At 41.0% G+C, this 21,522-nt stretch overlaps 1 protein-coding gene across 1 annotated transcript in view; it reads right to left on the bottom strand.

The window, feature by feature from the left end:
• NCEH1 (neutral cholesterol ester hydrolase 1) overlaps positions 1-18,813 on the bottom strand; it is a 57,801-nt gene extending 38,988 nt beyond the window's left edge. Inside the window, exon 1 of the mRNA XM_032341103.1 lies at positions 18,566-18,813. Coding sequence (XP_032196994.1) covers positions 18,566-18,703 — 138 coding nt within the window. The 5' untranslated portion in view covers positions 18,704-18,813. The remainder of the gene's footprint in view (positions 1-18,565) is intronic.
• Positions 18,814-21,522: the final 2,709 nt, after the last annotated feature.

Genomic DNA, 21,522 nt, shown 5'->3' with positions numbered 1-21,522 from the left:
GGCTGTGCTGCGTCGCCTCAGTTAGCCAACTTCTGTGCAACACTAAACATTGTAGAAGTCTTAAACGCATGTCTTCAGGGGCCAGAGCAGAAAATGCACATGAGGAAAATAAGGCAAATGAGGTTATAAGGCATCAGGGAATGGGAGGCTTGTGGCAACCTGGAGAAACAAGGCCTAGAATAAGGATGAAAGCTGCTGCGCTCCCTAGGTGATTGTGTGGTAGGGAAATTTTGGCCTACTGTCGCCAGATGATCTGATTCTTTCAAGAGAAGCAGGAAGACCAGCTTGTTAAGTGAAATATTCTGAAGTTTAGGTGTTGGCAATGACTTCATAAATGTTTAATATACAGGGGTGCCTGGCTGGCTGCATTGGAAGAGCATGCAACTCTTAACTCAGGGTCGTGAGCTCGAGTCCCATGTTGGGCATAGAGATGACTTAAATGAATAAGTAAACTCAAAAAAAAAAGATATTTAATATACAATGTGAACCAAAAATAATATATCTGTAGGTCAGCCTGTGGCTCTCAAGTTGGTGGTCTGAAATTCAGACCTCAACAAACAATATGCCCGATTGGCAGTGTTCTAACTCTAAACCTGGATAACAATAAATAAAACCAAGACATAAAATTAGATATATTTGATTGTGGGTTTTGTTTATTTGGCATTTTAGATTCTGATGGTGCATAGAAGCAGTTTAGAGAGCAATGACAATGGACATGGAAGATCTGAGTGGGGCTTATGGGTTCTCTGGAGGACACAGAGATGGATGTACTTGTTTCTTTTTAAAATTTCTTTTCCTTCCAAAGCAATAATAAAACTGAAATAAAATAAAATAAAATTTCTTTTCCCTTCAAAGCACACAGATTTCCTTATCCCTAATTTGAGTAGTCTTCTTGTCAGAGGTAATTATAGTCATTCTTAAGGGATTACAAAAGAAATGGGGGATAAAGATTAATTTTATGGAGAAAATAAACTGAGTTACAGTTAGAAGACAAAAAGGAAACAGTTTGTTTTGTTTTTTTTTAATTTACTTACTTGAGATAGAGGGCATATACAGGCAGAGGGAGAGCATCTCGAACAGACTCCCCGCTGAGCTCAGAGCCCAAAGGGGGCTTGATCCCCAACCCATGAGATCACAACCTGAGCTGAAACCAAGAGTTGGAAGCTTAATCAACTGAGCCACCCTGATGTACCACCTTTTTTTTTTTTTCCCCAAGGGAAATATGTTAAAGAGAATATAATATAATACGATGGGGTATAAGTATGAAATAAGTCCAGGCTGCCTAAGTACTGTCTCCTTCCCCACCACCCTCCATGGATGCCTGGAAGTGGGCTATTTATAACCGGGTGTTATAAGGGTAGGTGCCCAGTAATATGCTAAGGGTCACTGATCCTTCTCCTTGAGGCTGACAAATGTGATAAACACTTAAAGGTGCTCTAGACATACAGGGCCCTACAAGATAAGCAGGGGTGGAAGCTAACAATCCTCACATAAACTGAAAACCAAAGCAACTTCTAGAGCATGAAAATGACTTCACCCTTGCCAAGAAGTAGGGGGTTCATATGTTTGATCCAACATGGCTACCACTGACTAAAGTTTTTTTTTTTTTAAGATTTTATTTATTTATTTGACAGACAGGGATCACAAGTAGGCAGAGAGGCAGGCAGAGAGAGAGGAAAGGAAGCAGGCTCCCCAGTGAGCAGAGAGCCCGATGCGGGGCTCCATTCCAGGACCCTGGGACCATGACCTGAGCTGAAGGCAGAGGCTTAAACCCACTGAGCCACCCAAGCGCCCCAAAAGTATTTTTTTAAAACTGCTTTCAGAGACTTTGGTTCATTCCTTTGTATATGCTTAATGAAGACGAATCTTCCTTCCCTGACGTTGAATTCAATTTCCAGAAAAGTCAAAGTCCCCCAAATAACAAGGTGTGAAATGAAGCTGAGGACTGCACTGTTCATAAACAAGATGTGACCCTAAAGAGATGAGATTGATGTTCACGTGTACCTCAGGAAATTTCCATAGAAGTGTTTCAGACATAGTCTGAGTACTAGCAATGGCATCACCTGAACATTAAGCTCAGAGGAAGATACTTGAAGGAACAGGCACTCTGCTAACAGGCCCCTGTTTTCAGGGCAGTGAAGAAAATGTCAACTGTTTACAAAGAAATTATAGTTAAATAAGGCATCCATGTAAGCTCTTCAAGTAAGTTTTAAAAAGTCAATTGTAGTTGACCTTTGAACAATGCAGAAGTTGGGGCACCAAACCAGCAGCAGAGTCAAAAATCTGCCTGTAATGTTTGACTCCCCCGGACTTAACTACTACTAGCCTACTGTTACCCAGCAGACTTACCAATAATGATTGACTAACACATATTTCATATGTTATATGTCTTATATACTGCATTCTTACCATAAAGTAAGCTAGAGAAAAGAAATTGTGATTAAGAAAGTCATAAGGAAGAAAAAATACATTTATAGTATGTTCTTAAAAAAAACATCCATGTATAAGAAGAAATGCGCAGTTCAAACCTGTTTTGTTCAATGGTCCACTGTCCAACAGTTCATGTTGGAAAGAGTATAAAACAACTGGCATTCTTTCACATTGCTATTAAGCATATACAGGAAAAACAACTTGAAAATAAGAAATAAGACTTGTAAAAATATTTATACCATTTGATATGATCGTTCTAATTTGGGGCAATCACTTGAGGAAAAACCCTAAAAACAAAAAGATCATATACTCAAATGTGTTCACTGTAACATTTATACTTACAGCAAGTAACTAGTAATTATACTTATAGTAACTATATACTTATAGTAACTAACTATACTTATAAGTAGCTAGTAACTATGCTTATAGCAAGTAACTAGTCTAAGTATCTGGTCCTACGGAAATAGCTTAAATATGGCACATGCTCTTTGATATATCCATTCCAAAGGGAGGGGACTACTAAGCAGTAATGATATGGTAAATCCTCCTGGTAAATGATAAGTAAAATAATTTGTATGTAAAACTCTATGTATAGTGTGATAGCCAGCACATACACAAAAAGAGACTGGAAGAAAATACGACAAAAAGCAAATGGAGGCTGTGTTAAGGTGAGACGGAGGTCAAGTTTTTCTATTTTCCACATTTTCTATAGCATAATTCTATACCTCTTCTGGTATATCAAAAATAATTATTCAGTCCTCTAATTCACTCGAGGAATTTTGCTTTCATGGGAAAAAGTTTTCAAGCAGTTGTGACAGCCGGAGATTATACAACTCACAGCAACATTCTCCACCTACTGCATAAACACACCTTTCACCTACTCCAATTCCTCCACACTACTTCCCTGTACACACCTGTGCCCACACAGCCCGTCTTGCCCCATGCAGTACATCCCTTCCTTACGGATCCTGAAGGCTGAACCATAGGGTTCCATCTGTTACTGGAATTTCTCCTTCTTCCTCTCACAACCAAACCCATGTTCATCATCCTTCAGGATCTATCGCAAATATCCCCTCCTCTGCGGCACCCTGCCGTAGTCACTCCCCAGACAGTTACTCCTTCCTCTGCCCTCTCTAGTTCTTGGTTCAAGCTTCTAGTTTCGATACTTGGAGAAATAGATGGTGATAATGTAACAACTGCCTCCTTCACCTTTGTTCCCCTAAAACGGGCACACTGCCTGGGAGGTAATATGCTTAGTCTAACTGTGAATGGATTAATATAGTGCAGATTATGTTTCCTTTCATTATTGCTTTTAAGTTCTTGCTTTCTGAAAAAAGCAGGCATCTTACCCGTTACCATTTTTCTACTTGGGCTTTTCATGAAGAGGAACAGGAATCCAGGGCAAAAGCAAGCATATTTACTGGGTATTGGTGCAAGCGATGAATCACCAAATTCTACTCCTGAAACCAACATTGCACTGCATGTTAACTACTTAGAATTTTTTTTAAAAAATCTGAAGAAAGGGGCACCTGGGTGGCTCAGTGGGTTGGGCCTCTGCCTTCGGCTCAGGTCATGGTCTCAGGGTCCTGGGATCGCGCCCTGCATCGGGCTCTCTGCTCGGCAGGGAGCCTGCTTCCCATCCCACCCCCCGCCTACTTGTAATCTCTGTCTGTCAAATAAATACATAGAATCTTTTAAAAATTTTTTTGAAGAAAAACCCAAAACAAAAACAGCAGGGAGCACATTTTGCTGCTGGTCCTATTGTTGATGCCTTATTTGACAAGCAGGATGTACGGGGAAAACCTCCCATCAGGACATTTTCACTACCCTCTTTACAGTAAAAGCTGTTCAGGGACTTTGGATCAGTCACCATTTATTCAACCCACAGATATGCATTTACTTCATGCCAGGTACTTTTAGGAGTTGGGTTCATGGTGATGAAACCCACAGACACGCTCCCTCCCCCACAGAGCTTAACACCCTCGCAAGAAAGACAGAATTACTTAGGGAGATGAATTACTTAGGAATTAAACAGGCAATTCCCAATAACAAATGTTCTGTGGAGGGGAAGAACAGGGTGTAGCAAAAGAGGGAAATAGGGATGAGACAGAAACTAGACTGGGTAGTTAAAGCAAGAGGTCTCTAACCTTAGACCCAACCTCTTTGATGAGCAGACAAGAAGATTTGTCTCAAAGAAGGCACCACAGATCTCAAGAACTGCAGTGTTTGTTTTAAACTTTAAACAAAGAATGAGTTTTCTGAAGCAGTGCACTGGGGACACAACAGGAAAGACTGACTTACAAAAGTCTTTGTTTAAGACCAAAAAACCAAGTAACACTAGCAAAATAAATTTTCAGTCAAATTACATATTTGGCCACCAATATTTAAATGCTATTCTACAGTTTGTAACAATGTTTTTAATGGGTAGTTTAAAGCTTATCTCACCAAGTGGTACTTATTCTTGAAAAAAATAATACTGTTGTTGTATGTTTTCATAATTTTACTATTATCTAACCTAGAGTTTGCATAATTAAAACAGTGAAATAGATCCTAACACAGGAATGGGACTAGTTCTACCCCTGGTTCAGTTACATAAAGGTCTCCTTCAAACTTCTTACACCTTTCAGAATCTCAATAGAAGTAGCTTCCGGTAGGCGCCATGCTGTCCCACTGCAGAATTGTACACCTGCTATTTTCTTGGAATGCCCTTACTTCCACATCTGTTCGATGGTTTCTTTGTATCCTTTCAGACTCAAAAAATGGGTGGGATGGAGGGGAATGGCATACAGACATCTGAACATTAACAACACCCAAATGAAAGTCCAACTTTTTAAGCAGTTAAAGTTCTACGATCTACCCCAAAATAGGCTTTTATGGAGTCGGGAAATCACGTTTTTAGAGGAATTGAAAATCACTGCCAAACAGATTCCTTCTGTAGACATAACCAATAACAATTTTCTTGTTTTTATCCAAAACATCCTCATTTAAGTTGCAGAACTTGCCAATTTGAATTTGCTACGTGAGGAAATAAGATCGACAAGCTATTGGTTTTGAGCTTCTGTGGTCACTAACTAAGGTTCAAACCTAGCACATGGTGTGTCCTACAAAACCCTGGCCCATTGTTCTTGACAAAAGTATAGTATGAGCATTTTAATGGTATACTTTTAACTACAGAATCAATAGGCATCAATCTATAAGGCAATAAGTTTAATATTCATCTGATGTGAACCTCATTTTGAAGTAGACAGAAAAAGCTACTTAGCTTCTAAGATTCCACATTTTAAAATAGGTTGTCATATAGATGAACCAACCAACATAATAGCTATTTTACTTTTTCTTTCCACTTTTATAGTTCTTTTAAAGTTTTTTTCTTTTTCTTTTTTTTTTTAAGCAATCTCCATATCCAGCATATATGACCCCCTGAGATCAAGAGTCAACTGCTCAAGTGATTGAGCCAGTCAGGGGCCCCTAATTTTTTTTAAACAAATATTTTTTAAATCTACTAAATAGTTATATGTATATAACTTGTATATTTATTTTTATATATAGCTATTTAGCATCTCATTAATATCCATCAGTAACTTCCATTCGGGTTTTAATCATAAGCTACAAAGTTTATTTTTGCTATATCCTGTGAGAAATGATAGCTCAAACTATCATTTCAAACTAACTAAAAACATTAGTTTTGGCCAACATCCTTGAAACCATTCTAACAAACAGGCTATAGGATGAGACCCTGAAATGTAAAACTCACAGTTGCTTGGGAGTCCATTTGTGGCTGATACTTTGAGGCGAACACCAGGATATAGAGCTGATGGGCCCCATTCCAACCTCACTTCCGTCAGTCTCTCAGGAGAATTCAACTCAGCTGACCACCCTCTCCTGGTACTATTCTTTGCTGGTTTCTTTGACACTTTATTTCCCCAGTTTTCCTCATTGTTCCCTGACTGCTCTGTCCCCTTTGTTGGCACCACCTCTTCTCAGATTGAAAACTACTCTCTTCTCATTCAACATTGTTTCCATAGGGGATTTCATGCCTTTACAGGATTTCAATTACCACTAGCCTGCCAACAAATTTCTCCATATTCACTATATTTTCTTGCCACAGATTTTTGGCATGGGATTGTAGTTCTAGGAAGGCCAAGTGTCGTCTGGTTTGTGAACTGCTATCACCACAGTGCCCAGTATATGGTTGTTAACCAATGATAGGAGGCCATCATGAATTTCTTCTGTTATGGTAGTCAACTGAAGACACCTGCCTTTAATAACTTTAGAAATCAAAGTCACCTTTTCCATAGGTACAGGCCAGATCTCTAGGCCCAAAAGATGGCAATCAATTGAGCAAATCCAAAGTCCTTTGTTAAGAATATCAACCACTTTCTTGATGTGGCAAGATGGTCCACCACTGGGACAGAATTCAAATAAAGGACTTTAATTTATATAGCAAAATGTCAAGTCACCAACTGTACCTTAGGGACCTAAAGCCCAAGTAACTTTTTTTAGGTGACATCATATTCTAAAACGAATTGATAACCTGGCAGACTCCAGTGGAAATCTTTGATATAAGACAGTGAAAGCCTGAGAGACATTCAATTCCTTTGAATTTTAGAGCACCAACTCCAAAGGCCGAGTGCCTGAATTAGAGTTTTGACTCTGCATGACTTGGGCAAGATACCTACCCCCTCTGTGCCTCAGTTTCTTCATTTACAGGAATAGCAATAGTACTTACCTTACAGGATTCTTATAAAGGTTGAATATATACAGGACAAGACAGAACAGTATGAGTTAGCTACGAGGATGATAATTCATAGATCTATTCAGTTAGAACATCAGCAAATTCAGCCCACAGACTCCAAAACTTTAACCAGAGGAAGAAGTTTTTAGTTCTTGCTTTACAGCAAGCATTGTGCAGGAATTTTATATATGCAATTGTATATAGTCCATATAACAAGCCTCAAGGGAAGCACTACCATTGTCTCACTTTTATAGATGAGAAAACTAAGGTTAGAGTTCTACGAACTTGCCCAGTTACTTTCACAACTAGTTAGTGCTGAAGCAGGAGTTAAACCCAGTAGCCACAGCCAACAGAAGTTGAAGTTAAGATCTATATCTATACAGAAATCCAGTCTGCTTGTAAGAGCAGTGGCAGACTGACAAGATTAACAGTGAAAATAAAAGAATACAAAACAGTATATTACTGTTGGAGTATATTGCAGACAGTTACAAAAATAAGATCTGGACTATATATATTTCTTAGTATTATTTCTGGCACTATTCCAGGTCCTTTACCTACTTCTTGAAAAGATTTTATTTATTTATTTATTTGAGAGTGAGAGAAAAAGTGAGAGAGAGAGCATGAGCAGTGAAGGGGGGTGTTGGGAGGGGCGCAGAGTGAAAGGGAGAGGCAGAAGCAGACCCCCCACTGAACAGGGAGCCTGACGTGGGACTCGATCCCAGAACCCGGGGATCATGACCTGAGCTGAAGGTAGATGTTTAATCAACGGAGCCACCCAGGCACCTCATCATGAAGTTTTTTGTAAAATGAAGACCTATAGTTAATTTTGGGACCCACTGTATATTCTAAGACTCAAAATACATGTTAATATGGTAGGAATTCTGAAATGTTTTACAAGTAAATAAAGAAATCCTGATCAACTCATTATTTCCTGGTCTTATATAACCATAGAACCTCTCCAGTGTGCAATATATATTAAAATCCTCCAGGACTAAAATTTTGAAGGCATAATACATAAAATCTTCTAGGACTGAAATTCATAAATCCATGCTACATCCTTGATGCTTTCTTTCTTTCTTTCTTTCTTTTTCAAGATTTTATTTATTTGACAGAGAGAGAGTAGGCAGAGAGGCAGGCAGAGTGAAAGGAGGAAGCAGGCTCCCTGCTGAGCGGAGAGCCTGATGCAGGGCTCGAACCCAGGACCCCAGGACCCCAGGACTCCAGGACCCAGGACTATGACCTGAGCCGAAGGCAAAGGCTTTAACCCACTGAGCCACCCAGGCACCCCTGCTTGATGCTTTCTTAATGTGGATCAAACAACTAATACAAAACATTTCAGAGTGTGGGTTTGGAAGGGAAGGAGGGAAGAAGGAGCAATCATAATAGGAAGCTATGGAATATCATAGAAAGGGTTATGGAGCCCAACAGATCCCGTTCACAGCCAGCAGTTATTTAACCTTGCTAGTGGTTGTGTTTATTATTCAGTAAACAGATCCATTATTATACTCTTATCTGCCAGCAATCTCATTCTATTAAAACTAGATCATTTTCTACAAGTCGAACTGACTTGCTAAGAAAGTCAAGGAAACAGGAATTATTGCTGCCATGGACATGCTTCTCACTAACAGGGAAGAACTGTGCCATGAAATGGAAAGGCCTGTAAGCTTGGGACAGAGTGACCCTTAGAATTGAGGCATAAACTAGGAAGAGTGAGATAAACATCTTGCATTTTAGAAGAGTAGACTTCAGAACCGTCAAAGAAAGGGTAATGTGAATCCCAGAGCACGGACGATATTATGGGACAGGCAGCACAGAAGAGGGTCAGTCAAATTAATTTCTCATGAAGCATTCGTCAATTATCCATTTAAGAGGAAAAGGGAAAGGTAGAACAGTATCAAATGAATGTGGGAATTCACCAGTGATCTTTTCTGATAAAGGATTTCTTTTTATAAGTTATTTATTTATTTATTTGACAGACAGAGATCACGAGTAGGCAGAGAGAGAGAGAGAGAGAGGAGGAAGCAGGCTCTCTGCTTAGCAGGGAGCCAGATGTGGGGCTCGTTCCCAGGACTCTGGGATCATGACTCGAGCCAAAGGCAGAGGCTTTAACCCACTGAGCCACCCAGGCGCCCCTTCACCAGTGATCTTTTAAAGAGACAGCCTAATGTTTAACAAGAAACAGAGAGATACATTTATTACAAATTCAAAAATAAGCATCAATCTGCAAAAATAATATGAGGAAGTTAAAAACCCAGAAAACAGTGAGGCTTGCAAAAAAAAAAAAAAAATGTTGCAAAGGGCAGCAAAAAAATCCTTTGGGAGTAAGTTCAGAGTCACAGGCCCATCGGAGCACTAAGTCTGCTCTTTGGTGCAAATGAAGTAATACAGAAGACTGAAAGTAAGCAGAACCATGAATTCTTGTTTTCTCTGTAACAAATGATCTTCAAACCAAAACCAAACCCTAAAACGGATAAGGGGGATTATGTCTATGTTAGCTGAGAAAGCCTAGAATTTGGTGGGGAGCTTGTACATAAAGAAACATCCACCTAAGGAAAGAAACATAATGGGACACACACATGTGAATGCCAGCAGAGTAGAAAGGACAGAGAGATTAAGGCTGATTGGGGAAAAAGGAAAGTTTCCCAAAGAGATGCTTTTTGAGTGGGTATTGAAAGATGTGTGGAATGTTAGCTGAAGTCCACGGGTGGGAGGGCATGGGAGGCAGAGGTATCAAGTGTGCAGACATCATGGGAACACTGAGGCTAGATCCCGCAATGTGGGACTGACTGGGGCAGGCTCTATGTGCCTATTACGGAAGTCAGTACTTCTATTCTGCCACTATTGCAGGGGACATGAAGCCTGGGGGTGAGGGAAGGGATGGCAGGGCTGGGTTACTGGAGGGTTAACAGTCAGGTTTCAGCAGAACAGGGAGCACAGGAATCATTCTACAACTTTGAATTGATTATGCTGAATGGTGGCAAGCCGAATAAAAGTGGACTGAAACTCTGTCCAGATCTGTTTGGGAATAATTCTGACTTAGAGTAGTTTTTCCAGCATGATTATTAATAGCAGCTCCTAGCACTCTTAAAAATGTCCTGGTTTGGACAATAAGTTATAGGACTACCTAGATACATATGTACCTTGGGGACTATCGATCTATGTTTAATAGCAATAATAACTAACTTGTACTTAAATGGTTATAAACTATGGAGAGGAGAGCTTCCCAATAGGTGGGCCACAAGACATTGATGTTTCGATGTTTCATGGAGGTGAAAACTCAAAACCGTTTTTTATAGCTACTCCAAATTTATCAGCATCCATATTCTATTCGAGACCCATTTGTGTAATCCTCTGTATAAATCTATCATTCAAGCCCATACAGATCGATTCCCTCCTTATCTCCTCCAGTTTCCTCTGGCATATTTTTACAAGCATAATCGAGTCTATGGCATGGAAAAAGGTTGGGAACCACTACTGAAGATTAATTTAACTGGGGGAAATCAGAAAAAGGTCAGGATTCAGTGAGCTAGTATCAAAGTTATCATGAGCACTCCCCTGTGCCTGGCTGCAGCTACGAGGGGTGGGTCACAGAGACAGCACTAGAGACAAAAAGGGCAAATCCATCATGGAGGACTTTGTTTTTAGGTCAGCCTGGCTCAGCAAGTGAGAGCAGGAAAATAGGAAACCAGGACATTCGATTCTAGTGTCTGTTTTGCCAATATAAATGAACCATGTGATCTTGGGGAGGTCACTGACCCTTTTTGAACCTCAGTTTCCTCACTTGATAAATGGAAGCAATTCATGCCAGCCAGTTATCCATTACAAAAATAAAAGGAAGGGTGGGGCATCAGGCTGGCTTAGTGGGTGGAGCAAGTGACTCTCCTTAGGATCATGAGTTCAAGCCCCACAGAGAGCTTACTTAAAAACAACAACAACAACCAAAAACTAAAAACAACAAAGAAAACTTAGAAAACATTTTTCAAAAAATGATTTATTAATTTTATTTGAGAGAGAGAGAGAGGCAGGGGAGGGGCAGAGAGAGTCTTAAGCAAATTCTACACTGAACACAGAGTGGGACTTGGGGCTTGATCACACGACCTTGAGATCACGACCTTAGCAAAAACCAAGAGTCAGATGCTTAACCAGGACACCACCCAGGCACTGCCAAACACAGATTTTTTTGAAAAAAAAAAAAGAGAGAGAGAGAGAGAGAGGGCAATTAAGTGAAATCTTTTGTAAAATCTAGACTGCTATATAAATGTAAAATATCATAAGAAATCATGTTCCTTTCGGGTCTCATTTCGCTTAATGCAGGCCTCTACATCCTGTGTCGCCACTGGTATCCCCCTGGGGGTATCGCTGGTAGGATCTCTGTCTTACTCTCACTCCATGCACATCCATTCCCGCTACTTTCACTACTTTCCACTCACTTTCACTGAGAAGACTGTTCTAGAATACAGAGTCGACTATGTGATTTCCCTGTGAAAACTCTTTCAGTGGCCCCTTTCTCAGCCCACAGAGCCCTTTGTTATCTGGTCTGTGGCTCCCACCAGCCTTCCCTCTCTGAAGTTTAAACTACTTTTGGTTGCTTAGCTATATAACCCTCTCCCATTGGACTGTCCCTTCTGGCACAGTCCCTCTCCCACTGGAATGCCCTTCCCCCCGCCCTTCTCCACCCTCCTCTTCTCCTCCTGCATCTTGTTCACTCAGCTCCTGTGGAAAGGCAGCTAGTACAATGGTTAAGCTCTTGAGCTCAGAGTGAGACAGGCAGGAGTTGAATCTCTTATGACCTGTGTCATCTTGAGCAAGTTATTTTCCTTTGCATTTTCAGTTTCCTCCTTTGTAAGGGAAGGAGAGTAAGAACATCCGCTTACTATGTGCTTTACAGAGGTTAGTTTTTTGTCGGTTTTTTGTTTTTTTTTCTGTCAACAATCAACCTTGGTAACTCAGACTAGATACCAATGTTAAGGGAAAACAGTCCTCAATGCCTGCTGCCTGGTTCTACATTAAAGGTCCTTTTTCAGGCTCTTGGAGCAACCCATGAAACCTCTGTCAAAAACTCTGTCATTCAAGAACACACTCTGTAGGGGCACCTGGGTGGCTCAGTTGTTGAGCATCAGGCTTCTACTCAGGTCATGATCGAGGGATCCTGGGATCCAGCCCTGCCTTGGGCTCCCTGCTCAGTGGGAAGCCTGCTCCTTCCCCTTCCACTGCCCCTGGTTGTGTTCCCTCTCTCGCAGTGTCTCTGTCAAATAAATAAATAAAATCTTAAAAAAAAAAAAAAAAAGAACACCCTTTGTAACTGCCAATAGGCTTATCTTCCCTTCGTGTCATTGTAAACTGCTCAAGATTAGGTATGGGTCTTTTTCATGTTTGTTTTGCCAGTTCTTAACACGGGTGTTCAGTTATTATTTATTGAAGGAGTGATGACTTCCAAAGGGTAGGATTTTAGTTTTATTTTGGAAACACTGAAAGATTGTTAAAATTTCGTAACAGGACACAAACTGGGTAGAGAATATAATGAGGTTTGCCACTTGGACATTCAATTATATTTCTTAATTCTTTATAAATATAAAATGGAGAAAAGAAGTAATGATCTCCTATATCATTTCATTTGACAGTGAAAATATATACGCAGTATGTTAAAACAAAAAATTGTGCATTAACACACTTCTGTACCTCCCAGAAATGTCTTCAGGTCAAGCCCAAGTCACAGGATAGAAACAGAATGTCCCACTAAAATAAAGTAATATAGCATTCCTGTGCTGAGGGCTATATTTGTAGAGTTCTAGGAAAAATAACAAAGTAAACTATAAATTGGGCATTGCCTAACACATCTGGTAGCTGAATCAATCTGCCCTAATTTTTTTTTTAAAGATTTATTTATTTATTTTAGAGAGAGGGAGAAAGACAGACAGCTTGGGGGAGGAGCAGAGGGAAAGAGAGAGAGAAAATCTCCAGGAGACACCCCACAGAGTGTGGAGCCCTATGCAGGGCTCGACCCCATGATCCAAGGATCAGGAACTGAGCCAAAATCAAGAGTCAGTCACTTACTGGACACAGCCACCCAGATGCCCCGCCCCTAAAGTATTCTTAAAGCATTTCTGCTGCAGGTGTTTATAAAAATTCCATCAAGTTAGTTCAGAATTATTGTGATCGGTGAAATCTTTAATTAAATGAAGAAATATGTATCATAGCAAGTCCTGAAGGCAGCGGACAAAACTTACTATTTACTAATGTTCTTGAGTTAAATTTACCGGACAGTAGGAAACATTGCGGTTCACAAACAGTTATGAAAAAGGTTAGCAAACCCGGAGTTCTGCATGGCATCCAGCTGAGCTGGATTTAAACTACACACTTACACAGCCTGAGTGCACATTCATGCATGGAACATCCAGGGGAAGCCAAGTTGCATTCTGATGTCTGGAGACATTTTACAAGATGAAAAACCTTGTTCAACTGGTTCAAAAGCACTGTCATCCAGAAGAAACAGGGGAAACATTCAGCAAAAATATAAATTTCAATCATCTGTTTTACATTATGTCATCAAAAAGATACACAGTAGAGGAGCGCCTGGGTGGCTCATTTGCTTATGCATCCACTCTTGATTTCGGCTGAGGTCAGGACCTCAGGTCATGGAACCGAGCCCCGCCATCAGGCTCTGTACTCCTCTCTGAGTCTGCCTGTCTCTCTGCTCCTCCCCTATTTGCACCCGCTCTTTCTCTCTCTCTCAAATAAATAAGTAAAATCTTTTTTAAAAAAGATACATAGTAAAGTTATTAGTAAATTGGGAAATGATCAAGGTGAGCCAAACCCAGCCCTTGCTCTGAGATCCCTTCAGACACCTATTGCCTTTAGCCGCCATCTTTACCTTCCTCTAAACTGTACATAACCTCTCCCTTCTATGAGCTTCTGAAACTGTGCCTGTCAGCAGCTGCCTTCTTAATAGCTATATATTAACATGTCTTCTCCATTCTACCACGCTGTAGGTAGGTTCTTTTAGGCCATTCTAGCATCTCCCTAAAACTGCACATGTGGGCTTCCCATCTGTGTCACATCTAAGTGACTATGTATGAAGCATGCCACTGTGATACCTGTATCAGGGGATCTGGGATTTTTTTTTGTTTTTTTGTTTTTGTTTTTTTAAGAAATCTGACTTTCTTATAGAACAATGACTAAAATAATAATCACATTGGTATGTGTGTGCATATCAATTCCTTTTTAGAAGTAGGAAATCTACAAAAACTTTTTAAAACAATTTCTTATTACTATACTCATTCATAGAAAAGCTAGAATATATAGAAATGAAAATTGAAGATAGACCAGAAAAAAAGCATTATATTTTAAATTATACCCTTCTGCCTTTTCTCTAAGTAAAGATAGCCTGGTATAGCTACTGATGTATATAACTATATGTTTTGGCATATAGATATACAGAACTATATATTTTTGTTGCATTTCCTCACTTAACATAAAGTACATATTTTTTGTAGGTCATTAGACATTATTTTACAACCTAAATGTTTTGATTGTATAGTATTAAAAAATGTGTGTTCCATAATTTATATGATTTCTTATTTTTCTTGCTTTCACTTTTTTTTAAACCATGCTGCAAAAACAAAACAAGGTTGGTGAATGTTCCCCCATATTTCTCATGAAACAGCAGTGCTGGGGCACCCGGGTGGCTCAGTCGGTTGAGTGACTGATTCTTAATTTCAGCTCAGGTCATGGTCTCAGGGTTGTGGGATGGAGCCCCATGCTGAGCTCTACACTCAGTATGGAGTCTGCTTGAGATTCTGGCTCTTCCTCTCCCTCTGCCTCTCCACTCACTCTCTCTCTTACTCTCAAAATAAATAAAATCTTAAAAAAAAAAAAAAAGTAGTGCTTTTGGACTAGTTGAATAAGGTTTCTAATCCTGTAAAATGCTTCGATCTCTACAGCTATAATTTTGATTATATCACTGATTACTCAAAATTAATTCATACTGAGGGATTGCTGGGTCAAAGAATAAGCCTACTTCTACTGTTTCCGATGCATATTGCCCAAATCAGCAGTGCACAGTTCTCAGTATCTCCACCTGTACCAGGATTACCATTTTGAAAAAACTTTCCTTACACAGCATTTTGAAATCAGTCTCCGGAACGCACCCCCGCCAACTCTCTACTTTTGTCCCCCAGTGTCTTGCTGACCAATCTTCTCCACTGCCTTTCCCAAACCTTTCGTGTTTTTCCACAGCTCAACATCTTATGAAGGCTTTGCTATAACAATGTAATTTGCCTAGCTAGTATTTTATCCCCTTAGACTCTTACAGCCAAAGTGTCAGTCAACTAATCTGATAAACTAATCCATGCTAATGTAAAAGGGCTCATTTCCAGCAACCTGTGTGCAAGTAACTAGTGCAATTTAAGGAATATAGATTATTTGATCTGCAATGCATTTGATTGACTTTAAAGAGCAGTGGTTCTCAAATTTTACTGCATTTGAAATCCCTTGGGGAGCTTTTAGAGCTCCTAATGCCTGGGACTCACCTCCCAGAGATTCTGAATAAACTTGGTATAGCACAGAACTTGGGCATCAGGATTTGTAAAGATCCTTGGGGATTTTAATGCAGCATCTGTGTTTGAAATGACTTCAGAGAAAGATCTCAAGTAGCTTCTTCTTAGGTTATATTGGAGGATCCCAAAGAAAGAAGAAGTACAGTGAACAAAATCTCAATTATCTGACTCACCTGCACAAGATAAAGGAGATAAGAATGGGCAGGAAGAGGTGCAGCATTTGCCAATGACACAGAATAGAAGCAGCATCCATCATTCTTGATGCTGGGCACGTGCTGACTGTGCTAAGAAGTAGGCCAAACTTCACCTCTGAAGTAGCTTCAGTGGCTTTTGTCAATGAGCAAATCAACTCTAATTAAAATTGCTTGGATCACAAACTTCATGCCATGCAATTTAGTGATAGCTCCCCAGGTTTCAATGAGATAAATCACTTCCAGTTTACATTTGTTTTACCGTTTCAACAAGGTTGGGCAATCCCACAGATTTTCTCCACAATCTGTAGTGGACCCTTGGAACAACTCTTAGAGGTATAACTACAAGTTCCAGATATCTAAATACATTATTAAACCTCATAGCAACCTCGTAAGGTAGGTTTTAAGCCTGTTTTACAGGGAAAACAGAGGAAGACCAGAGGTAGTTTGTAAATTGTCTGGCCTTGATGCCAGCAAGTGGCCTGGTTGGGATGGGGCTCAGGGAGGCATACCTCCAGCAGTCATGCTTTCGTATTTACTTACAGTGTGTCAAGTCACCTTGTCTTTTCCCTGGCACAATTTGAAGTGACATTAGTAAATTGCTTTACTGGGTAGAATATGCTACCATGTGGCCTGAACAATCTTTCTGATACTTCACAATTTAGAAGAAAAGTGATGAGAGCCACTTCTGGGCAAACCCACTCTCAAGCCACAGTGTCAGGTGAGGATAACTGGTTACCTTATTTATCTCTGTGACTTGGCTTTACACACAGTGTCAGTCCCAAACACCAGCTGAGGGCACATTTTACACAGAGGATCATTGGGTCCAAAGGTCTTGCCTTTGTTGGGTTGACAGCCTATAGTTGGGGAAGAACAGCTTTTCTCTGAACCTGACTTTTCCCAAATTACACATGATGGGGAAGACTCCTTTGGTGACCTGAAAACTAGAAAAAAATCTCTGTAGCCAATATAGCAGTTGGATTTTTTTTCATGTTTTTCTTATTCCTCTAACTAGTCATTCTTCTTTTTATTGTTGAAGGCCCTTATAACCCACCCAGGTAAAGACCATTTAAGGTCTTTAAAAGAACTTTAAAGGATAGCACTCCCAAATTACTTAATTTCTGAAGGAAGAGAGGGACTTCAGGGCTTCCTACAAGAAGACCACCTTTCTTGGGACAAATGCTAGAGAAGGGAATGGTCATTCTTTCACCAGGTCAGCATTACAGTCAGCAGGAGGGAAGAAAGGGGATCTATAACTTCATAAACCATTCCTAAGAGACAACAGGGAACGGAAAACATGGCTGAATTTAAAAAAAATGAATTGCTGGAGTGTCTGGCTGCCTCAGTAGGTGGAAGAGGTAGCTCTTAATCCCAGAGTTGTGAGTTTGAGCCCCGCACTGGGTGTATAGGTTAGTTAAAAATAAAAATTTTTTAAAATAATTAAAAAAAAAAAAAAAAGAAAGAAAACCAAATCCCAAGTAGGAATGTGCTACAATACCCTCCTTCGGGGGCTTTTTGATAGGACAAAGCCTCAGAGACTCTGTGATTTTACACACAGTTAGAATGGACAGTGAAAAGGAACATCAGCCTGCTAGGAAAATCATGATTTTTTTTTTTCTCTCCCTCTTTCTCTAGTTACTCCGGGGGGGGGGGGCGGGGAGGAGCTTACAAAAATAACCTGAGATTAAGAAGGGTTAGAATAATAGGACCCAGCCTTGGCTGCTGACTGTAGTTAAGATTTTAGATTCTCTGGCACTAAAATTAATGTCTCTTACTGTAGAATAAACTGCAGACAGTTACACCGCACTGTCTACGGGGAAAAGAAATCCATCCCCATGGCACAACAGACAGAAATGCTCCCTCGCCAGGGTGAGCAGGAGTATCCTGGCTCAGAGATGATCTCCTTGACAATCAAGGACAGGAAAGAAATGCTGCAGGGCAGGCAGAAAACAAGTGCATCACGCGAACCGCAGCTGCCGCCCCCTCCACCGCCTGGTCTTCGGAGTGGCAGCCAGGCCTCCTGGCCTCCTTCTTGGGCTGAGCTGATAAGCACCGCGCACGAAGCGGGAGATCACGGGAGATCACCGCGGTTACTCAAGTGCTAACAAGAGCCCTGCCAGCTGCCCCCAGGAACAGAGAGCTCCACAGTCAGGGGACCTCGGGAGATCGCGGGGGCCGCTTCTGCTTTTAAGGTGGCCGCACACGGCCAGGAATCAGAGCCTGTTTTTCCCCACAGCCTTCCTAAAACATTTAACTCACTCTCTGCTGGCCCCTACAGAAGAAGGAAAATGGGGAGATTTTATAAAAATGCTGAAAGGTGTTTTTATTTATTTATTTATTTATTGACGTTGTCAACCAAGAAAGAGGGGAGATATTTAGGACAGACGAAGGGTTAAACAGTTATCAAATTCTATTCAAGAACTTCACCTTGGCGGCCACCAACGCAGAGGAGAAGATAGAGATCTAGCCCGCTGCTAGCAAGGAGGCAAATGCGACACCCCGAAAACGCCAGACTGAACCACCTTAAAAATCGATCGCCTAACTGCGTTAGAAAAATACGCGTTCTCGTGGGACGCGGTCCGGAAATCTTGCTTTCCCCCTTCAAATATTACTTAAGAGCAGGGAGAGAGAATCAGCTCTGGGCTGCGTCTCACCACTTGCTGTGCGCTCCGGAAAGTGGCGTCCAGCAGCATCAGCTTCCAGGGATCCGACACGGCGCTGGGCAGGGGGATGTAGATGTAATAAGCAACCAGCGCCACCAGGGCGGTGAGCAGGACACAGGACGACCTCATCCTCCTCCGGCTCGGCGTGCCCGCGGGTGGACGCGGAGGAGAGATCGGTGCCACCCAAAGACCTCCGGCAAGTTTCTGTAAGGGTCAGCCGCTCATTCACCGGTTTCTTATGCGCCCAGGAGCCAATCAGAGGCGGCGTCGGGAGGAAGTCGGAGCGCTGACGTGCCTCCTCTTCGGTGTCCTTGCAGTGTTGCAGCCACTCGGGGTTTGAGAACGCTCGCGGGCTGCCCTGGGCGCAGCACAGCGGACTCTGGAGGACACAGGTCTGTATTGCACGCCTGTAACTAAGGGCTCGCTCCTGCAGGATCCCAAACTAAAACCCAGAAGAGTTTCGGTGTGATGAGTCTCTGTGTGTGTGCAAAGCCCGTGGGCCACTCTGACTCACAATGGAGATACTGAGAAAGAATAAAAATACACTATCTTCGAGAGCCAGACTTGCAATGGAATATAAATTCTAGCTGATACGTGCTGGAAAAAGATACTAAATTCCCATCGTTCAATCAGTGACAAGCCAGTAGTCTAGCTAGCATCCAAGTCTTGGTTTCCAAATCTCATTTGCCAGTAAAAAGAACCAGGACTCTGATGGCTCTTTGGAGGAAAGGGTGATTCCAAGGCCGGGGCAAGGAAAGTACAAGTTGAGTCTGTTGCGCCAGAAGGTAAGGAAGTGCTCAAAACTGATGGGACTGGTCAAAAGGACACAGGTGACAGCCTGAAGGATCTCCCAATAGCTAAAGGGGGGGGGGTTAGTTTTAGCATCAAAATAAATAATTAATGGATTATAAATAACATAAAAGCCAGGAATCTATACTAATATACAAGAATAAATAAATAAGGAAGTGCCACCCGAAAAAAAATTCTTTCAGTGCGTCAATGATAGCAGAAAAATCACTTGAGTCCCCATTTCCGATGGCGGAAGAGAGGGTGGATATAGAATGGGCCCAAGAACTTTACTAGCAGAACTGCAAGCAGGGATCCAGGAGGAAAATATTTGGAAGAACTGTGTTAAGGAGGTGGTATGAGGACAGCTCCAAACTTCTCAAACTAGGCCTTAAAACACTTGGTACATATAATTGTTCACCTTAATATAGTAATTTAAATTTAATCTGATCCAGAGAAGTGAAGTAGTCCCAAGTATGGGACTGATAATGAGATTATTAGGAGAAAATATGTTTCTTGTTTGAAGTTGGAAGAAAACATTTATGTAAAGAGGACACTTCCATGGCATTTCAAGCATTCAAGTTTGAAATCATTGTTTTGTAGCTTTTGTTGTAGCTACTGGTTAAGCACGTAACTCTAAACAGAAAGAGTTATATATGTTTGTGGGTTAATGCATGTGTATAAAGTTAGAAGCTAATCTTTATAGGTGATTAGAAATAATCCCAGAGATACCAACCGAAATGACTACTGAATTAATATAATTTGTTTTCAGGTAATCTGTAAAATAATTCAAAGTTTTACTTTGTAGATTTTGATATTTTCTTCCTAGATTTTGATTATGTTAATAAAATCATAGATCTTAGAGCTGGTGACAAACCACAACAAACCCCCCACATCTGACTCACAGCTTTTATCTTTAGCAGTAGTAACAAGCTCAGTTTTATAGACGAAATTCTCGAGGTCGGGAGCAGCTTGCTCACAGTCCTCCAGTTTGTTAGCGATAGAACCAATATTTACTTCTCCTACCTCTTAGTGCAGTACGATTTCCCTTAAGCAGTACCCTAAGAGACAAGCCAAAGGATGGAAGGAACCACTGTAACTCTCCATGCTTCTGTAAATCTCAGAAATTAAAAAAAAAAGAGAGAGAGAGAGAGAGAGACCACTTGGAGATAAATTTAAACATCTTCATTACTTGTTTCCAGTACTTCATTCATTCAGCATATATATCTAGCCCAGGAAATAAAGGAGTGAGGCAAGGCAATAAGAACTCTGCTCTTTTTGATTTTTCACACTTGGTGGTGATGGGGGTGGGCGTAGGGAGATGTAAGGAAGGTACAAGAAGATGGTCTGCAGTATGATACAAGTTGGGGCCATTGACCAAAGATATTTATTGCTTAAAACTGGGCACATTCTATTTTCTAAAAATTGCTGCGCTCTCCAGGGAACTGAATGTTATTCTGATGTCCTTGGTGGATCTACCCACGAGAAAAGAGGTAGCCTATGTAGATGACTGGGCATAGTTGTTAGTCCTGAGGTGTATCTGATGGAAAGTAATCAGGGTTCCAGACAATCACATGCGAATTTGAATATCCTCTTCAAGTAAGTTCCAGACTCCTTTCCAGACCTCACTCTGGGCTGGTCTGACTGCCCCTGCCTTCCTCTGTAACTCACCTCTTGCCTTCTCCATCTGTCTTCTATGCTGCAACCACATTGGCTTCCTTCCGATCAGATACACTAGGGCTTTTCTGCCTCGGGATCTTTATACATGTCATTCCGTGCTGTTTCCTCTGCCTGGCACTCTGCCCCTGTTTTCCATCCTCATTGGCTCATTCTTATTACTGAGATCTCTGCTTAGGTGTCACTTCCTCCAAGTGACAATATTTTCTAAAGTTTAGCATGTAATTGGGCCCTGAAGCTTGTGAGTACCTTCTGTAACTGCTAAGTGACTACCTATCAGTCTTATCTTCCTCACAACGTTAATTTAAAAGACCTACCTCTGAGTAAAGATGGAAATGAGTTGGAAAGAGTGTATGTTGCTGGGTACTTACATCCTGAAGGAACCTTTTTAAAAGTGATTTTCAATATTTCTGAAAACACTAAAATGATTTTATTTCAGAATCTTGTTTCAGAAAGACTAGTGGATATTTGCCTGCTTAAAAGCC

Source organism: Mustela erminea, chromosome 1 (genome assembly GCF_009829155.1).
Source record: "Mustela erminea isolate mMusErm1 chromosome 1, mMusErm1.Pri, whole genome shotgun sequence".
Taxonomy (NCBI): domain Eukaryota; kingdom Metazoa; phylum Chordata; class Mammalia; order Carnivora; family Mustelidae; genus Mustela; species Mustela erminea.
Note: the sequence above shows the minus strand (reverse complement) of the source record. Positions and strands in the feature narration are given on the sequence as shown.